The sequence below is a fragment of the Lissotriton vulgaris genome, chromosome 7 (genome assembly GCF_964263255.1).
Source record: "Lissotriton vulgaris chromosome 7, aLisVul1.2, whole genome shotgun sequence".
Lineage (NCBI taxonomy): Eukaryota > Metazoa > Chordata > Amphibia > Caudata > Salamandridae > Lissotriton > Lissotriton vulgaris.
Window position 1 is genome coordinate 2,960,834 of NC_141695.1, and position 18,935 is coordinate 2,979,768.

The 18,935-nt window shown below is 47.7% G+C and overlaps 1 protein-coding gene across 1 annotated transcript in view; it reads right to left on the minus strand.

Moving 5' to 3' along the window:
- LOC147700478 (putative cation-transporting ATPase 13A4) overlaps positions 1 to 18,935 on the minus strand; it is a 965,394-nt gene that overhangs the window by 422,651 nt on the left and 523,808 nt on the right. The window contains exon 9 of the mRNA XM_086928423.1: positions 15,088 to 15,219. Within this exon, the coding sequence (XP_086784549.1) occupies positions 15,088 to 15,219 (132 nt within the window). The remainder of the gene's footprint in view (positions 1 to 15,087; positions 15,220 to 18,935) is intronic.

An 18,935-nucleotide genomic window follows, 5' to 3' on the forward strand; every position in this document is an offset into this window, starting at 1 on the left:
GAACAAAGTATGGAGCAGGGGGATCTAAAGTAGGCGGCCGCAGGCCCATGCGTACAGTTGCCACCCGCTCACAGCGAGTGGTAAATGCATGCAGTAAAACCCCAATGAATGGTGAGTTCTGTGTGGTTTTACAACTAGACAAAAAAATGCCCGTTCTATGGGGTTCTTCACATAATTGCATGGTGCTGGTGGATTTGACGAGGTGGTAATGGTAAAATGGTCATAGAGATACATTTCTTTCCCATGTTAGTGTTCCTTTATAAGTTAGCATCTTTCCGGGCTGGTGATTTGAACATATTTTTCTCTAAATGCCACACCTGCATGTTTTATAGTTAGACATTGCTGTTCTGTAGTCTGCACTGTTAGTTTGAGGGACACATACTAGAATACTTTATCCTTGCTTTGTTTTGTACTCGTAGGAGACGACTCTTTTACCCAGACTAAATAAATCTGGTTTTCTGCATCCCTTGCAGGGCTGGTTGGGTCAGCATCACCTCAATGATATGCCTCCCCTGATCCACATGCCTCGGCCTGGTACTGTAAACACAGCACATATAGTTTTGTCTACTAGGAATGGCAAACACAAGCATCGCAGGATCATCTGCTCTCTCAGCGTGGTGCAGGGGTTTTCTGCATACATTTTTACTCATCAAGATTGCCTAAGTCACCAGGTGGGTCGCTCTCACGATGCCAACACACATCCCTCCTGTGTGCCTGAGCCACTGCTGCCGCTTATACTGGTTTGCGCCTGCTTGTTTCACTTTTCTGTGCTCTCTGTACTTGTGCCCCCTGTGCCTCACTTTACCTGTGTACCCCCACTCTGTGCCCCCACCTGCTCAGTTAGCATTGTTGTTTTGTGCCCCTCTGTGCCCACCTTTGCCTTCTGTATCCCGTTGTGTGCCCACTCGCCCCCGTCTACGCTTTTTCCCACCACTGCGTCCCCTGCGGCCTTGCCCCCCGCCTCATTTGCCACCCCGGACCCTTATCCTGCCAGAGCTTCAGGGTCACCAGCATCCAGCCCGCCAACCCACCCACCGAAGAACCCAACTTCCTTAGATGCATACTGCTCAACACCCGCTCCGCCCGCAAACACGCCGTAGAACTCTGGGACCTACTTGACACCAATGCCCCAGACGTCACCTTCCCGAAGGAGACCTGGCTGACCACCACCTTGGCGCCCGACATCGCCATAGCCATCCCAGAAGGCTACAAGATCATCCGCAAGGTCCGCACCAATGGAGTAGGTGGAGGAATTGCCATCGTCCACAGAAACACCCTCAAAATCTCGACATACGGTGACGACACCCTCAGCACCGCCGAATACCTGCACTTTAAGATTTACACCGACCCCAACACCACCCTCAGAGGCACCCTCGTCTACAGACCCCCCGGACCCTGACCTCAGTTCAGCGACTCCATCACCAACTTTAACAGCACACACGCCCTCGCCTCCATGAACTTCCACCTTGAGAACACCAGCAACTTCAACACCTCCACCCTGGTCGACAACCTCGGCAACCTCGGACTCAGACAACTCGTCACAACACCCACTCACTCTGCCAGCCACACACTTGACCCCATCTTCTCAGCAAGTACCCACATCTCCTTCGACCGCACTACAGAACTCCACTGGACCAAACACCACCGCAACCACTGCACCTTCCGGAAACCCACCACCGCACCCAGCCGATACATCGCCGCAGCTGGGGCAATATCACCGAGGACCAGCTAACCACCACCCTCGCCCACAGCCCACCTGCAGACCCCACCGACCCAACCCCGCTGCCCGCAACCTCAGACATTAGATCGATGACTGCGACAACACCCTCGCCCTGCTAAAGAAACTCCCCCAACACCCAGACCAGCAAGAGAGCCAGCGGGTTCACTGAAGACCTCCAGGCCTCCAAGTTCAAGTTCAAGTTCGGCATTTGTATAGCGCCTTATATACCCAGAGGGTCTCAAGGCGCTTGAAGGGAGGGGTACTTTATTTATCGAAAATCCAAGTTTTCAATTGTTTTCTGAAGGAAAGGTGGTTCTGAGTAAGGCGGAGATGGGTGGGGAGAGAGTTCCTGGTTTTGGCTGCTAAGTAGGAGAAGGATCTTCCCCCCATGGTGGATTTGTGGATGCGTGGGATTGCGGCAAGGGCTTGAGTGGATGATCGCAGTCGGCGGGTGGGGGTGTAAAAGGACAGGTGCGTGTTGAGGCATTCGGGTCCTAGGTCGTAGAGGGCTTTGTGTGCGTGGGTGAGGAGACGGAATGTAATTCTCTTGTTGACGGGGAGCCAGTGGAGGTCTTTCAAATGACCGGAAATGTGAGCTTGGCGGGGGATGTCTAGTATGAGTCTGGCTGAGGCGTTTTGGATGCGCTGGAGTTTTTTCTGTAGTTTGGTCGTTGTCCCGGCATAGAGGGTGTTTCCGTAGTCCAGTCGGCTGGTGACTTGTGCGTGGGTGACCGTTTTCCTTGTTTCGGAGGGGATCCAGCGGAAGATCTTTTTGAGCATGCGCAGGATGTTGAAGCATGAAGAGGAGACGGCGTTGACTTGTCTGGTCATCGAGAGGGAGGAGTCGAGGATGAAGCCCAGGTTACATGCATGGTCCGTAGGTATGGGAGCGCTTCCCAGGGATGGTGGCCACCAAGAGTCGTCCCAGGCGGAGGGTGAGGAGCCTAGGATGAGGACTTTAGTTTTGTCCGAATTTAGTTTTAGCCGGCTGTCCTTCATCCATCGGCTACTTCTTTCATCCCTTCGTGTAGGTTGGTTTTGGTGGTGTTAGAGTCATTGGTGAGGTAGAGGATCAGCTGGGTGTCGTCTGCATAGGAGATGATGTTAAGGTTGTGTTGTCGTGCGATGGTTGCGAGGGGGCTCATGTATACGTTGAAGAGGGTGGGACTCAGTGATGATCCTTGTGGTAAGCCGCAGATGACTTCTGTGGCCTGTGATCTAAAAGGGGGGAGACGGACTCTCTGGGTTCTTCCGGCGTGGAACGAGGTGATCCAGTCCCGTGCTTTACCTTGTATTCCGACGTTGCTGAGGCGTTGAATAAGGGTGTTATGGCAGACACTATCGAAGGTTGCGGAGAGGTCCAGTAGGATGAGGGCGACAGTTTCTCCATTGTCCAGGAGGATTCGAATGTCGTCTGTTGCTGCGATGAGGGCGGTCTCAGTGCTGTGATTGGCTCGGAAGCCGGTTTGTGAGGAGTCAAGGGATTTGCTTGATTCGAGGAAGGCGGCTAGCTGACTGTTGACAGCTTTCTCGATGACTTTGGCAGGGAATGGGAGGAGCGAGATGGGGCGGTAGTTCTTTAGTTCAGTGGGGTCTGCTGTGGGTTTCTTCAGGAGGGCGCTGAGTTCGGCGTGTTTCCAGCTTTCCGGGAAGGTAGCGGAGTTGAGGGAGCAGTTGATGACATCTCGTAGATGGGGTGTGATAATGGAGTCTGCTTTGTTGAAAATGTGGTGGGGACAAGGATCGGTTGGTGATCCTGAGTGGATGGAGTTCATCAGGTGTATGGTCTCTTCAGTGGTGATTGGGTTCCAGGTGAAAAGGTTGTTAGAGGGGTGCTTTTTTTCGGATGTGGGTGGGGAGGACTGAATTCTGGTCTGGTTTTTGAAACTGTTATGAATGTCTGCGATTTTGTTGTGGAAGAATGAGGCAAGGGAGTCGCAGAGGTCTTGGGAGGGGGTGATGTCGTTTGCTCCGGCGGTGGGGTTGGTGAATTCTTTGACAATGTTGAATAGTTCCTTGCTGTTTTGGGCGTTGTTGTCGAGTCGGTCCTTCAATGCTGTCAGTCAGTCAGAATATCTTTATTCGACTTAATCAAAGTCATACAAAGAAACAAAAACAATAAAACATGACATACAGAGTATACTTGGAATTCCTAGCGTCTAAAAAAGCTTCAAGCTCAGTGTACATTATAAATACTATTTACACAATTTAAAAAGATACATTTAAATATAAGACAATACACATAATCTCATTACGGTTAATAATCTCTTAGGGCGGAGATTGGCCAACAGCTTTCACCCTTGCTGCGGCGACTAAAAAATTTGCAAGACTAAATGCTGTACGTGGGTTTGTCATGAGCTGTAGGAAGAGCAGCGCGGGGCGCACCTGTGTGAACCCTGCGTCTTTAAGTATGGGGAGCAAATATTTTTTCCTCTGCTCATGATATAAACTACAGAACATGACGAAATGCATTGTGTCCTGCACTGAGAAATGATCGCCACTGCAGGGAGCGGCTAGTTCTGGCTTCTGCCAACCCTTAAAAGAACCTAGGTGAAAGTGAATAAGGTTGAACCTAAGTTTAGTTAATAAAAACCTATGGTAAGGGATTGTTACAAAACGGAGGTAGGGGGCCAAATAAGGATCGCTAACAAGTAGATAGTGAGCCCTTACTGCAGGTTTCTGCAACTCAACTATCTCGCGGCATGCTTCCTTCCTTTCTATGAAGGCTTTTTTTGTGTAAGCTATATCCTGGGCCATGATTTTCTCTGGGCAGCAGAAAAGTTCTGGTCGACCCAGTTCTATAAAGGATTTACTTAAATAGGCCAGCCAAGGGATTTTACTGTAGTGATCCAAGGATAGGACATCCCTCAAAATTTTGTGGTTTAATGGTAGATCAGCATTTAGCCACATTTTCAACCACAGGATCAGTGGTGCGGCACTTAAAAGATCCGACAGATATGGCAACCCCACCTCCTTGTGGATGGAATAGGTTGGGGTTGATTGAGGGACAGAGAGGAGAGATCTTATAAATCTATTTTCTACTCTCTGGATGGGGTCAAGGTTAACGTAACCCCACAGAGGAGATCCATATGAGGCGATGGCAACAGGTTTGCTCTTATAGATCTTCAACATCGCTTCCATGGGCCTGGCGCCAAGCTTGCCTGCAAAACCCAAGAGTGCGGAGGCAGATCTAGTGACTGCCAGCCTCTTCGCGCTTAACTGTGGGCCCCAGGTACCTTTCTGATCAAACAACACTCCCAGGTAGGGAAATGTGGTTACCTCAGACACAGGGATCCCACTACAAAAGAATGATTTATGTCTTCTCTTCACGCACTCTTGACCCATTACCATTGTGTGGGATTTGGACGCGTTGACCTTTAGGTCCAAATTTTCCATAAAGGAACCAAAAGAATTAAGAAGGACCTGCAGGCCAACTCCCGTGCGGGCGATCAACACGGCGTCGTCCGCGTACAGGAGTGCCAGAATATGGGTATCCCCTGCACGTGGAACATCCGTGCCCATGCCCCGCAGGTGCACTCCCAGGCCAATAATATAGATGGTAAAAAGCGTGGGGGCCAAAATGCAGCCTTGCCTAACCCTTTTCAGGGATCTAAATGAAGGGGTACACCTACCATTGTTAGACACGCGTACAGCTGCAAAAAGCTCCTGGTGCAATGAGGCCATGAACATAACCAGGGCTTCGTCAATTCCCAGATCCAACAGAATCGACCATAATTTGGACCTGTTAACAAGGTCGAATGCAGACGAAAGGTCCATAAAGGCCAAAAACACTGAACCCTCCTTAGCCACTGTGTATTTAGAGATGAGTAGATACAGGTTGATACATTGCTCGATGGTACCTTTACTCTCTCTAAAGCCGTATTGAAGTTCGCACAGCCCACCACATCCCTCAACATTCTCCCTCAACCTAAATAAAAGAACTCTCCCCAGAATTTTTACGGTTGAGTCCAAAAGGGATATAGGCCTGTAAAATGCTGGGTCGTCCCGCTGACCTTTGTTTTTATAAATGGGAACGATGGTGGATTTGGCCCATGAGGCTGGCGCTGAATTATAGTTAACTGCGTTGAACACGTTGGACAACACCCTCGACCACATTTTAGGAGAAAACATAAAAAAGTCGGCCGGAACTCCGTCCGGACCAGGTGCCTTGTGTTTGGTGGTTTCCGTAAGCGCCCTTTCTACCTCTTGGGGATTAAAAACAATAGGGTTTACGGGCCCACTAGGCAGTGGACACCTGCTGATGTCCTCATCGGCTACATCCCCCCCATATACATTTTTGAAAAAAGACAGCCATTTTTCCTCAGTAATCACGCAGTCCATTGGTAAATTATTTTCCTCCGAAAAAAGGGGCTGCTTAATGATTGACCAAAATCTTCTGCTGTCCTTCAGCACCGCCGCTGAGAGAAGGTCATCCCAAGTTTCACCTTTAATGCATTCTTTGCGGCTCCTTACTGCAGTCTTGTAAATTTTCCTTAATCTCACGATTTCCTCTTTAACTCTAGGAACAATTTTTAGAGCCACCAGCAAATCTCTGTGAGCCTTCGAACATGCAGAGTCGAACCAACGCTTATGGCCTTGAGTTCCCTGAGAAGATTTAGCTAGAAGCTCGTTGGAGACCTGTGCACATAGATCCTCATAAGATGATACCATGAGGCTCCCTTGAGTATCTGGGTTCTGACACAGCTCAACTTGGGTTTTAATCTTAGGGAAGCATTTTTTGTAGAAAATTTCTGGGATCACCTTCGCCCATTTTAATCTTCTGTCTTGATCTGTGGTCCTCAAGGGATGGGCTGGTTTTACAGTTGATGGTGCTGCACCCATCTGACTGCCCCACTCCACTTCAAGTAATACTGGGTTATGATCACTGAAGTGGGTTGCTACCGTACTATAAGCAGTGGTAGAAGTTAAGATGCCAAGAGAAACAAAAATGTAATCTATCACAGACCCATGCTGACCGCCTGTAAAAGTCGGCGTTCTCGGACCGAAATTGGGTTCGTAAAGATTATAATTAGCAAGTAGATCTTCAAGCTCCTGGCCCTCTGCCGAATGTTCAAAGTGAGGCACTGCTGGAGCGGCATCATCATCTTCACATGCTCCTCTTCCCTTGCAGGCTAAATTGCATAGATGTAAATTAAAATCACCTAGTAAAATTGACTCGGATGCGAATGAGATATTCTGTAAGACTGAATTTAAAATACAATCTAAATTGGCAATATTACGACCGTCGTAGACGCAATTACCAGAATTATAGAAATTATCGAATAAGGTCCTACTAGTTTTGTTGATGGTTCTTTCGACGATCAGTATATTATCAGATTCGGACCTAATCTGCCTGAAACTTCCTTTTAGGTCCAAGGCGAATAAGAGCACCAGGCCACCTTTGGCCCTACCCATTCTACTAGAGACTGCAGGTGTTATGAAGCTAGTATACCCGTCCCACCAGATGTTATTCGATGTGTCCCAAGTTTCTTGAACCGCGATGATATGGAACTTTGAGATAAAGCTGCACCATTCTGGGTCCTGACGCTTGGTGTTTAGGCCTGCCACATTCCAGCTTATGATCTTACATGCCTCATTACTGTTCATATGGTTAATGCCACTCGCAGGATCTCCTTCCGCTGTTGCTTGAGCTAAAGGGGCTCCGCTTATGTTCGCGTGGCAGCAGCGCTGTGTCGCCTCTTTAGACATGCCCAAGTTAGGGCCAGCCTCGGTCCCTAATATGATAGTTTGCTGACCTAAGATAGTAGGTAGCTGGGGCTCAGTGACAACGTTAGACGTATGAGAGCTATGGAAATCATCGGTACTAAAGCCCTTGCTACGCGCAAATGAATTCATCAAACCAGCATTATTTTGGTCAGTTCTTGATTCAAGTCAATCACAAGTATTGAGGTCAGATAAGGGACCAAACCTGTTACCTGTAGCGAGGCCCCAAGCAGATGGGGTGGCTAAGTGAGCCTGACCGGCATGAGCTATATTCCACAGGGGATGTGGAGTGATTGGGTGGCCCAGAGCCGGGTCCATACTCTGCCACCGTGTAGGCCTAAAGCCTCGTGCACTATGATCGTATCCTGGAGCTCCATTCCCCCACCAGTTTGTTCCCAGCCCCTGTGGGTGAGCCGGCTGAATAATTCGCTCGTACGGGTGAGTGGGTCTTCCTGACACTTGCTGTGCTACCGGCAGGAACCGATCATTTACATAACGCGAGCCTGTGGCACCTCCCCAGCTACTATTATTCCTATGCTTGTTAAGCCTGTTGGTATTAGGCAAGGTAGCGGATTGAGACTCATTATTGAAAAATCTAAGAGTCAGTGGAACTATAGAGCCGTTACGCTTCTGAGGTGGGAAGACATTGTTCAAGATTTCAGGAAGGACCTCGGCATTAGTAAAATTTATGATAACGCAATCACCTTGGAACTTTTTCTGCTTGCTGCCAATCCAGGGTACCCTCCTAGTCGAGACTATGTCTCCTGCCAGTTTATCAAACCCTTCTTGCGCCATGTACATGTTATTAGAAAGCCAATGTAGGGCTTTATCTTTGAGATCCTGTTTGGATTCTGACTTGTCTTGTGACAGAACTGGAACATTGGCTAGTACCAAGACTACCGGTGAGGCTTCCGATATGAATTGAACTGGGCTGACCTCTTGATGACTTGCCACAGTTGCATCAATTGGGATGGTATGAGGGACCCCAGTTACGGCGTTCTGATCCGGGACAGGTAATGATAGAGATAAGGGTGGGTGTAACAACCCTGATTGAGTAGACTGCGTGTTACTGTCAGTGGGAGGAGCCTCCTCGTCCGTAGATATTAAATCTGCGACGAGGGAAGATAAATTCTCTAGCTCCTTGGTCAAGTTACTATGAACTCCACCCAACTTCCTAACTTCAGCAGTTAGTTTGTCCACTTTCCCGATCAGGGGCTTGATGATGGTCTTGATTTTAATGTCCATCATGTCTTGGATCCTGTTGAAGAGATCATCATCGATGATGCGCTTAGACTCAAGGTCGACCTCGTGGTCTGTAAGTTTGCCTAGCCGCCTGGAGGGAGGGGTGGCAGGCTTCTTTCTTCCCATTTGTTTCCCCCCTCGTTTTGCAGCTGTTTTCCTACATGCTCTAACAGCACGATTAGGTGGAGACTGGTGCTGAGGGCCCTCGTCTATGGCTTCAGTCTGGATGCTTGTCTCTGTAAAGGCATCATCGGCTAAATCGATGAGATCTTCTCTATCCCTAACGGGTTCAGAGTCTTCGGTGGCTTCGATGTGATTGGCTGAAGAGATAGAGTCAGAGTCTGCTGGATTAGGTTGTGCGTTCCCTGTCAGGGAATCGGACATAGCAGTGCTTACAATGCTTGTAGAAGGGCTATCTGTAAGCAACACAGGTGATTGGCTTAGGCCCAGGGATTGCCTTCGCTTACTGTTGATACTGGTTACCACTTGAACTAGGTATGAGTCAAGAGTATTCACAGCCTCAGTAGGGGGTGGAACCAGTTTTTTCCCCATGCTTTGAATTCGTGTTAACCAAAGTCACAAATACACACTCCCCACTGGACTTAAGCCGGGTATCAAGTTAGTCTCAACAGGTAATACTATAGGCTCTGTGGTAATAGCTGCTGACTGTATTAATGGCTGATGTTACCTGGTGTTAACTCCAGCAATAAGAAACCGGAAACAGTACCTCTAAACCACGCTGTAGTTTTCAGGGGGGTGGCCTTGCCTGGCCTTTCCGTGCCTCGGAGGGCCTCAGAGGGCCCGCCCTTTGCCCGGGCTTGGCCCCGGGCGTCCCGCTCGCGTCCCGCGTAGCTGAGGGCTTCCTGCTTTTACAAGCCCCTCCTGGCGCGTTGGTGACGCGACAGGGAACGCGCCTCCGCCGCAAAGGCTGCCGGGATCTGTAGTCCCGGAGCGGCGGTGGCGTGCCTGGTGTACGCGGTGGTTTGCTCCCGCTGCAAGCCTCTCCTGCTGCAGTTCTACTCTGAAAGGTGGGTGTCTGCTCTCGTGCGTGCTCCGTTCACCACTGTAGGAATGGTGCTCCCCCTTCAATGTTGATTTCTTGGTGGATCGAATCAGTTGGTGGTGTTTGCGGATAGCGTTGTTGAAGGCTGTCTAGTTGTCAGTGGTTCGGTCATTTTTCCAGGCTTTCTCGAGGGTGCGGCAGATCTTCTTGGATTTCTTGAGGTCTTCGTTGAACCAGGGGGCTTTTTTGTTGGTCTGTTTGGGGTGATGTTTTTTCAAGGGTGCTAAATCATCAGCGCTGTGGGTGATCCATTGTGTGAGGTTGGTGGCTGCAAGGTTTGGGTCCGATGATTTTGCAGGGGGGTTTTGGTGCAGTGATGTGAGGAGTTGGTCGGTTGTAGTTTTGTTCCAGTTTCTGCGGGGGATTGGTTGTGGGCGGTTGTGAGTCGTAGTTCTTTTGTAGCTGAAGTAAATGCAGCTGTGGTCTGTCCACTGAAGAGCTGTGGTGTGGTCGAAGGAGATATGCTTGCTGGAGGTGAAGATTGGGTCGAGCGTGTGTCTGGCGGAGTGGGTGGGGGTGTTAACAAGTTTTAGGAGCCCGAGATTAGCAAGGTTATCCAGAAGGGTGGTGGTGTTGTAGTCGTTATTCTTTTCTAGGTGGAAGTTGAGGTCTCCCAGTAGGATGTAGTTCTCAGAGGGGATGGCGTGGGGGCTGATGATGTCAGTGATGTCTTCGCTGAATTGTGCGCGAGGTCCTGGTGGCCTGTAGATGAGGGTGCCTCTGAGTGTGGTATTGGGGTCGGTGTGGATCTGGAAGTGAAGGTGTTCGGCGATAGCGAGGTTATCGTCGGAGCTGGTCGAGATGCGGATGGTGTTCTTATGGACGATGGCGATGCCTCCTCCTGTTTGCTTTGTGCGGTCTTTTCAGTTTATCTTGTAGCCGTCCGGAATGGCTATGGTGATGTTGGGAGTTGAAGAGCTGTTCAACCAGGTTTCTGTGAGGAAGGCAACGTCCGGCCCTGTGGTGTCGAGTAGGTTCCATAGCTCGATGGCGTGTTTGTGGACCGAGCGGGTGTTACGTAGGATGCATTTCAGATGGTTGGGGTCGGAGCTCAGTTTGGAAACTGAGGATATGGTGCGTTTCTTAATACAGTCGAACTTGCAGGAGTGGCAGGTGAATGGTCCATGGGTGTATCCTGGGGCGGCTTGGTGGCAGTTAAGCGGAATTCCGGGGTTAAGGGCTGAGAGTGATGCAGCGTCGTAGGTGATGCAGCAGGTGGTGGATTTGCGAGGGACAGGGGGTCTGGCACTGGGCGCGGTCCAGGCGCGGTCCAGGCGCGGACGGGCGTAGACGGGCTTACCTTTGGCTCACCTTCGGCGCGCATAGGGCACGTCCCCTGCACGTGGACGCTGCGCGAAGTCCATCTGTCATAAATGGAGAGTGGAGGGGGGCGAGCGTGGGCGGGGCGGCTGGGAGGCGGGAGCGTGGGGGGAGGGACGGGCTGGAGGCACAACCAAATGGCAGCAAGCAAAACAAAGGCTAACACGACAATATTGGGGCTATTGGGGCTCAAGTAATGGCAAATAAAGCAAAGCAAAATACTTCAGTGGGCACAGTCAGGCAATACTCAGGGGGCAATGTTGGCGATACGAGCGGTGGAGCGCCGGGGACACACACAGGCACAATTAATATCCAGTAATGCGAGGCGCTACACACAGGCACAATTAATATCCAGCAATGCGAGGCGCTACAATGCACAGATTCGTTTTGGCAGCAGTGAGGAGGAGAGCAGCGCTTCGATACCCAGAGATGCAGGAGGCAAGGGGGATCAACCGCTACGTCCGGAAACAGGCTGGTCAAATGAACCTGCCGAAAACTGGAAAAAACTGGACCCGCGAAAGAACCCTGGAAAGCTACACAGCCCACAGGAACACCACCTGTCGACACCACCAACTCATCAGATCCGCCAAAAGGACCACCTTCAGAGACTGCATAGACAACAACCCACACAACAGCAAAGAGCTCTTTAGGATCGTGAAGGAACTCTCCAACACCAACGACATCCCACTGTCACAAGACCTGTGCGACTTACTGTCCACCTTTTTCTATCGCAAGATTGCAGACATCCACAACAGCTTTGACGCCGTCATCACCCCAGCAACCACCTGCACCCCGGTCCTCATGACCACCACCCGCACCAACCGCCTGCTCGCATGGATCAACATCAACAACGACAACACCATCAAGATCATGAACACCGTTCTACTCCAGATCCCAGGAAGACCCCTACCCACATCACATATTCAACAATGCCAGCAGCACCATAGCACCCCATCTCCGGAAAACCATCAACATCTCCTTTGAGACAGCGACCTTCCCGGAGAGCTAGACACACACAGAGATCAACACCCTACTGAAGAAACCCAAGACGGATCCCAAGGACCTAAAGAACTTCCGACCCATCTCCCTGCTCCTGTTCCCGGTGAAGGTCATCGAAAAGGCCATCAACAAACAACTGACCAGCTTCCTTGAAGAGAACAGCATCCTGGACCCGTCCCAATCCAGATTCCGTAGCAACCACAACATCAAAACTGCCCTCATCGCCGCCACTGATGACATCAGGATCCTGCTCGACAACAGAGAAACTGCTGCCCTCATCCTCCTGGACCTGCCAGACGCTTTTGACGCACGCTAAAAAACATGCTTCCACGGCTCCAGAATCCAAGAAAAGGCCCTGGACTGGACCACCTCCTTCTTCACCGGGAGAACACAGAGCATCCGCCTCCCCCCTTGCGCTCCAAAGCCACCGAGAATATCTGTGGTGTACCCCAAGGATCATCCCTCAGACCAACGTATACATGGCACCGCTCACCCACATTGCCCAACGGCACAACCTAAACATCATCTCCTATGCTGACGACACCCAGCTGATCCTCTCGCTCACCAAATACCCCCACACCGCCAAAATCAACCTCCACGAAGGAATGAAGGCCGTCGCTGACTGGATGAGGAACAGCCGTCTGAAGCTGTACTTGGACAAGACAGAGGTCCTCATCCTTGGTTCCACCACTCAGCCTGGGACGACTCCTGGTGGCTGACAGCACTAGGAGAACCCCCTACACCCACCGACCCCGCACAAAACCTGGGGGTCATCCTCAACTCCACACTCTCCATGACACAGCAGGTCAATGCCGTCTCCTCCTCCTGCTTCAACCCCCTCCCCATACTTCGCAGGATCTTGAAGTGGATCCCCACCATAACTAGAAGGACGGTCACCCAGGCCCTCATCAGCAGTAGACTGGACTATGGCAACGCACTCTACGTAGGAGCCCCAGCCAAACTCCTGAAACGACTCGACCGCATCCAGAACGCCTCCATATGCCTTATCCGTGACATCCCGCACCACAGCCACATCACACCCCACCTGAGAGACCTGCACTGGCTCCCCATCAACAAGAGGATAACCTTCAAGCTCCTCACCCACGCACACAAGGCTCTCCACGACACCGGACAAGCATACCTCAACAGCCGACTCAGCCCCAACACCCCATCCCACCAGCTCCGTTCTGCAGAACGTGCCCTCGCCACCATCCCCCGCATCCGAAGAGTGACCGCCGGTGGCAGATCATTCTCTCACCTCGCCGCCAAGATGTGGATCACCCTCCCCATCCATCTACGGCAGACTCAAGACCTACTAACCTTCAGGAGACTCCTCAAGACCTGGCTCTTCGAACAGTAGCAGCCCCTCCAGCGCCTTGAGACCCTCACAGGTATGTAGTGCGCTTTACAAATGCTATGATTGATTGATTGATTGATTATGTTTACTCTCTTGCGTCACAATGTCTTGAGCGCACTATTCCCTAAATACTGCACAATCGGAGAAATGCTTCAGCTCTCATTGAGGACAACAAGTTACTGCTCTTCGGGCACCTTCGTCCCATTCACAAATGTGGCTCGTTGTAGCCTGTCTTTTCTTTTGGAGTAGGAATGGTTTATGTATTCAACCTTTACTTGACTGTTTGTTTGTGCTGCAAGGATGCCAGAGCAAAGAGTTCATTAGTTTCAGATCCCTGTAAAATTAGGATCCGTGCACCATGTTTACACAATAGGCATTGTGGCATGCCTGACCACCTGTGGACACCCTGATAAAATGTGACGTTTTGATTGTTGTCGCCTCCTCCCTAATCCTATATTTCAAATGAAAGACTTTACCTTCAAGAATCACTGCACCAAAATGAAACGCATCAGGACTCTGGTTAACAATGGCTGGAATTTTAGGGATTTATTTTTGCCTTTTAGAAACCATATCTTTGCCACAAACTTTTCATGATCAATTACAAAAAGTTTCTTCTTAACTCATATAATGTTCTGTGGGCTAGTTGCGGATCAGACCACTAACCTCTTATGGAAATATATGTACTTGAAACCAGTCCTTGAAGCCAGTTAATCATGTATATTGCTCTCAATTGGTATTTTGGTCTGGATTTCGACAGCACAGCTATTAAACAGTGTTCTTTCTTACAACACACAGAGCAGAGTGGGCCTTGAGTCCACTTCTTTCAACCATGAGGTTCTTTGATCAGCCTCTGTAAGCCATTGACTTGAGACTGTGTAGATCTCCTCTTGACTCAGCCCGGCGGAGTATTCATCTCTCATTTAATGACACTGGTTGTTGGTGTACCCCTCCACCTTAACTCCAATGTGTGTTTGTAATCACACGAGGGACTACACTACAACTGTAGCCTTCTGTGTCCATGTCAGCTGGCTCCCTCTCCAATGTCATCTTCTAATGTGGCAATCCTGCGTTCATTAACACAAAAAACCCATACCTATTAGCTGTTCCAATGCTTGTTTATAAGCAGTAGATTTACCTTTCTTTACTGGTCATAAATCCAAAAACATATTGACCAAAGGTTAATCAGTGGAAACCATTTGTAAAGGTTTAATGTGATTTTAGAGCAGAGACTCTACTTGACTAACACATTGTGAAGGCTGCTGGATAACACCAGACAAGGCAGGACACCCTAGGCACCAGCCAGTGCACTATCAGGGGAGAGGGGGAGTCTCACCTTGTAACCCCTTTTATTGGTGCAGGAAAGATGGGAAAATGTGACAGCAATAACTAGTGATCAGAAACCTAAAGTAAACTAATGGTACCAGACACCTTTCATCTAGTCTTAGGATTTCTGGAGATGTTTGTTGTTCTGAGTGTACGGGCGCATCAGAGGATATTGTGTAAGACTAATTGGTTATTTATTGAATGTGGAGATGCACATTTATTACGGTTGCTATTTTGATGTATTGTATGTATTAATTGCATTTTTATGCTCACACGACCAAAATAAAGTACTTTGATGATGAACTGTGTCACAGAAGACAATATAAAAAGTGTACATACCTGTAAGCATGCCTTCATCGACAATGCAACTCCCGTTAATGAGCACAGCATCACACGGCAAATAAAGCCTGTTTCCAGTTAATATAACCACATCTCCGGGGACTAAATTGTGCGATTCCACCTCTTTGTACTCTACAAAAAAAGAAAATATATTGTTTTCACAATCCTATTATTATGGATAGTTCATAACTTGGTGTTGCATTTTTGCAGTCTTGTTTTTAAGTGTGGATAACCCAGACAAATAATTTGTTATCTTAAAATGTGAAATTCTAAACATTTCAATAACCATTCTCTTAGATCCCTTGTTTGAGCTCCTCCATCATCATAATTCAACGTTCTCAAATATATCAGATCCAAGAAGAGGTCATTTAATGGAGTAAACATGTCAGAAAGCAGAAAAAGAGAAGGGCTTAGGAAGAAAAGAAGCTCACATTTTCTACAACATTTATTAGTGCCCTGCGAATAATACAATTTGTGTTTGGAAATGAAAAACTGAAAATCAATGTCTAAATCTGAAATTTTGCTATTTTACCTGTTAGCCAATTAGCTTTGGGTGTATTTAGAGTCTTGAACGACAACTATTTTTTTTTCTTGAAAACTGATTTATTCTGTAGCAAATAGTTTGGTAAGAATAATTTAATTTATTAAAGAATAATAGTGATTGTTTCAATTTGTGAAACGTGTTTCCAGAAAATCTGTATTGCTCTACAATGGTTAACTATTTTTTAAGACAAGATTACCTAGACAGTGCATTCAGGCCCAGAGTTAAACAATCATATGTATGCAAAATGTATGGTCTTTTCTACTTTTCATACCATAGGATGAAGTTTGAAGGTATTAAGAGAGGATTTGTAGACTTTGTAATTATCAGTTGGAACCAGGGCCCAATTTAGGGTTTGGATACTCAACGTTGAATATGATTTTTTTTAAACACACAAACCCATTGAAACAAACCAACGGATAAAGTGACGCTATAGTTAGGTATGGTACTAAAAACCCAGACATTCACTAAAAAAATAAAGGTTAAGGTAGCATAATAGCTATGTTTTGAAATGAGACAAGAACTAACTCCTAAAAACAAAAAAAACACTGAAATTCACCAGTTAAAGTTGAGTGAAATAACTACAGTCTTCTCTCCTGACATGCACTGTTTTTGTCCTCACACATTACACTACTCATGACATGTCAAATGACATGATGAATAGAACTTAAAGTGGGGTTGTAAGCATGGCTCTAAGGTTGTGTGCTTTTGTGGTCATCTTAGGAATGTGTATGTAGTATATTTTAACACTGGTGTATGAGCCCTGGTCAAGCAGAAACAACAATACTAGTCAGGGTAGAAGCTTGAAAACTTTAAATTGTCCTGTGCTCACCCTCTGGTAGCTTGGCACAGAGCAGTCAGACTTAACTTAGAGGCAGTGTGTAGAGAATCGGTGCAACACCTCAAACAGTAAAAAAGTGAAAAAACCACACAAAATGATTCTACAACAGGTTAGAAAATTAGCTTTGATTTTAATAAATAAAATAAGGCCCAAACGAAAAAAATCCAATTAGATGTTGATTTTTTAAGTTTATAGTGAAAAATAGTGCTAAGAAGCACAAAGTGCTATTGGGGATATCTGGTTGTGCCAGACTAGAACAAAGTCTCAAGTTCAGGTCAACCACTATGGAGCGCGTGCCAAACGCTGGGACCCAGTTAGGCCCGCTGAACAGAGTACCTTACATCCTGGTGGCGGATGGTTGCATGGATCCACGTAGAAGATGTGTTGCGTAGCCGAGGCGATGCATCGGTTTTGAGATGCGATGAGGCTGTGATGTGAGGTACTGTTGTGTCAGCGCCAAGTAGCCCATCGATGGGGCTTAAGATGCAGAGTCCGGTGTCGAGGTGGCGAAGCACAACAGAGGTGATGCGTTGGCTTTGATGAGCGGTGAAGCTGCGTTTGGAGATTTAGCATCCTTGTCAACACTTCTATGCCGGGGGGGAACATCTTGCAGAGTTGGTTCTGAAGGCAATGCGTTAGCCCCAAGATGCAGGGGGAAACAGCGTTTACAACGCTGCCATTACATTGCGTTCCTTTTACAAAGCGGCCATTATAACAACCACGTTGTTACAATGCGACGCCTTTACATCGCAAGTCATTAGATAGACTTGCTGTAAGGGGCGCTCTAACCCAAGGAATAGTACACCTTCCCTACTGTTGCGCAGGCTGGAATAAAGTATACTATTCCTAAATCCAGCCCTGCCCCTACAGCAAGTCGATCTAATGACTTGCGATGTAAAGGTATTGCGTTTTAAGTACACGGTCTTTGTAACAGCCATGTTGTAACAGAATGCGATGTAATAGCATGCAATGTAACATGCTATATTCGATGCAGGAGGTGGTGGTGATGCATGTCTTTTAGCCACGCCTTCAATACACACAGCAGCTGCGATGTAGTAGTTCTGCTCTAGGATTCTCTGCTCAGCTGGGTAGATGCGTCAGTTCGGCTTAAGGATGCATCGCTGAGCAGAGAAGATTCATCAGTTTCACTAGCAAGCACCCTAGGCCCACTTCCAAGGGTCCATGACTGGGGTAGCACCACTTGGCAGGGTAGACTTGCAGATGACAGAGTTAAGGTGCAGGTGCCAGCCAACTAGCGTACACTGTACCTCTGAGCTCTGGGGTCAAGAGATGCAGGACCAATACTTCTCACCCAGGCAAGAGGGCAGCAGGCACCAGATCAACAGAGCAAAGCTGGAGAGTGGCAGTCCTTTCAGCAGCACAACAGTCCTTAATCCTGGCATCCCTTTTACAGGTCTAGAAGTGCACTCAAATAGAAGAGCCTGAGGTCCAGTACTTATACTCAGCAGTGCCTTTCAAGTGGGGGAGACTTCAAAGACATGCCTTTGAAGTCACAGAATCCCTGCCCTTCCTGCCATTTCACGAATTATGGCACATTCCAGCCGTAAGGTAAGAGGTATAAAGATTAAGTGGCAGATAGTATGGTAGTTGTTGTTCCCCCTCATAGTGACAAGAGATAATCTTTTTTCTTCTCCACAGCTATGAGGTCCTGATGAGAACTCCATACTCAATAGGGGTTCGAAACGCGTAGACCGTTTTGTTACACCATAATATTCCTCAAAAATAGCTATATATGTGACAGAATTTTCAAAATCAAACAAATTACTGCCTATGGTGTTATTCATATGTGCCATTGTTTATAAAAAATTGTAACTAAAGTATGTTTGATGGGTGTGTCTGAGAGTGTAAGAATGGAATGTGTAATGTTGATCCACGAGGTATGAAAGTGGAGGTTGATGTGTTTTACTATGAAACTGTTTTTTGTAGTACTTGTTTTATGTTAATTGTGAAATTTGGTGAAATTTAACCAACAAATATCGTAAAAACAGACAAAAATAAAAAGTGATTCATTCAGACTGATTTCCAAGTCTTGTACTGACACTAAGTTTTATTCGTTTTGTTGAGAACTCTAGCAGGTTGATTCAGAGATAACAGTATTGGCACTTGTTTAGTTGTTTAGTTATTCAGTGGCTTGGCCTTACTGTGAATACTGTGATGATATTGTCTGTTTAGAAGTTCAAATTGTTTCTGAGCAAAAAGACCACTTCATCTTGAATTGCCCTATTGGAAGAGACAACCCCAAATATGAGTGGTGGTTTCAAAGAATCACCAATCTGTCTATGATCAAATCATTGATGCAAAACTGTGTAAAACACACATGATTATGGCTTTACAGGAGTTGTAATCTCCATGCTATGATCTCATGAAATTAGAACGACCGTCATCATCACTGATGACTCGCCTTTAGACAGAATGTGACAATCACCAATTAAAACCAAAGGTAAC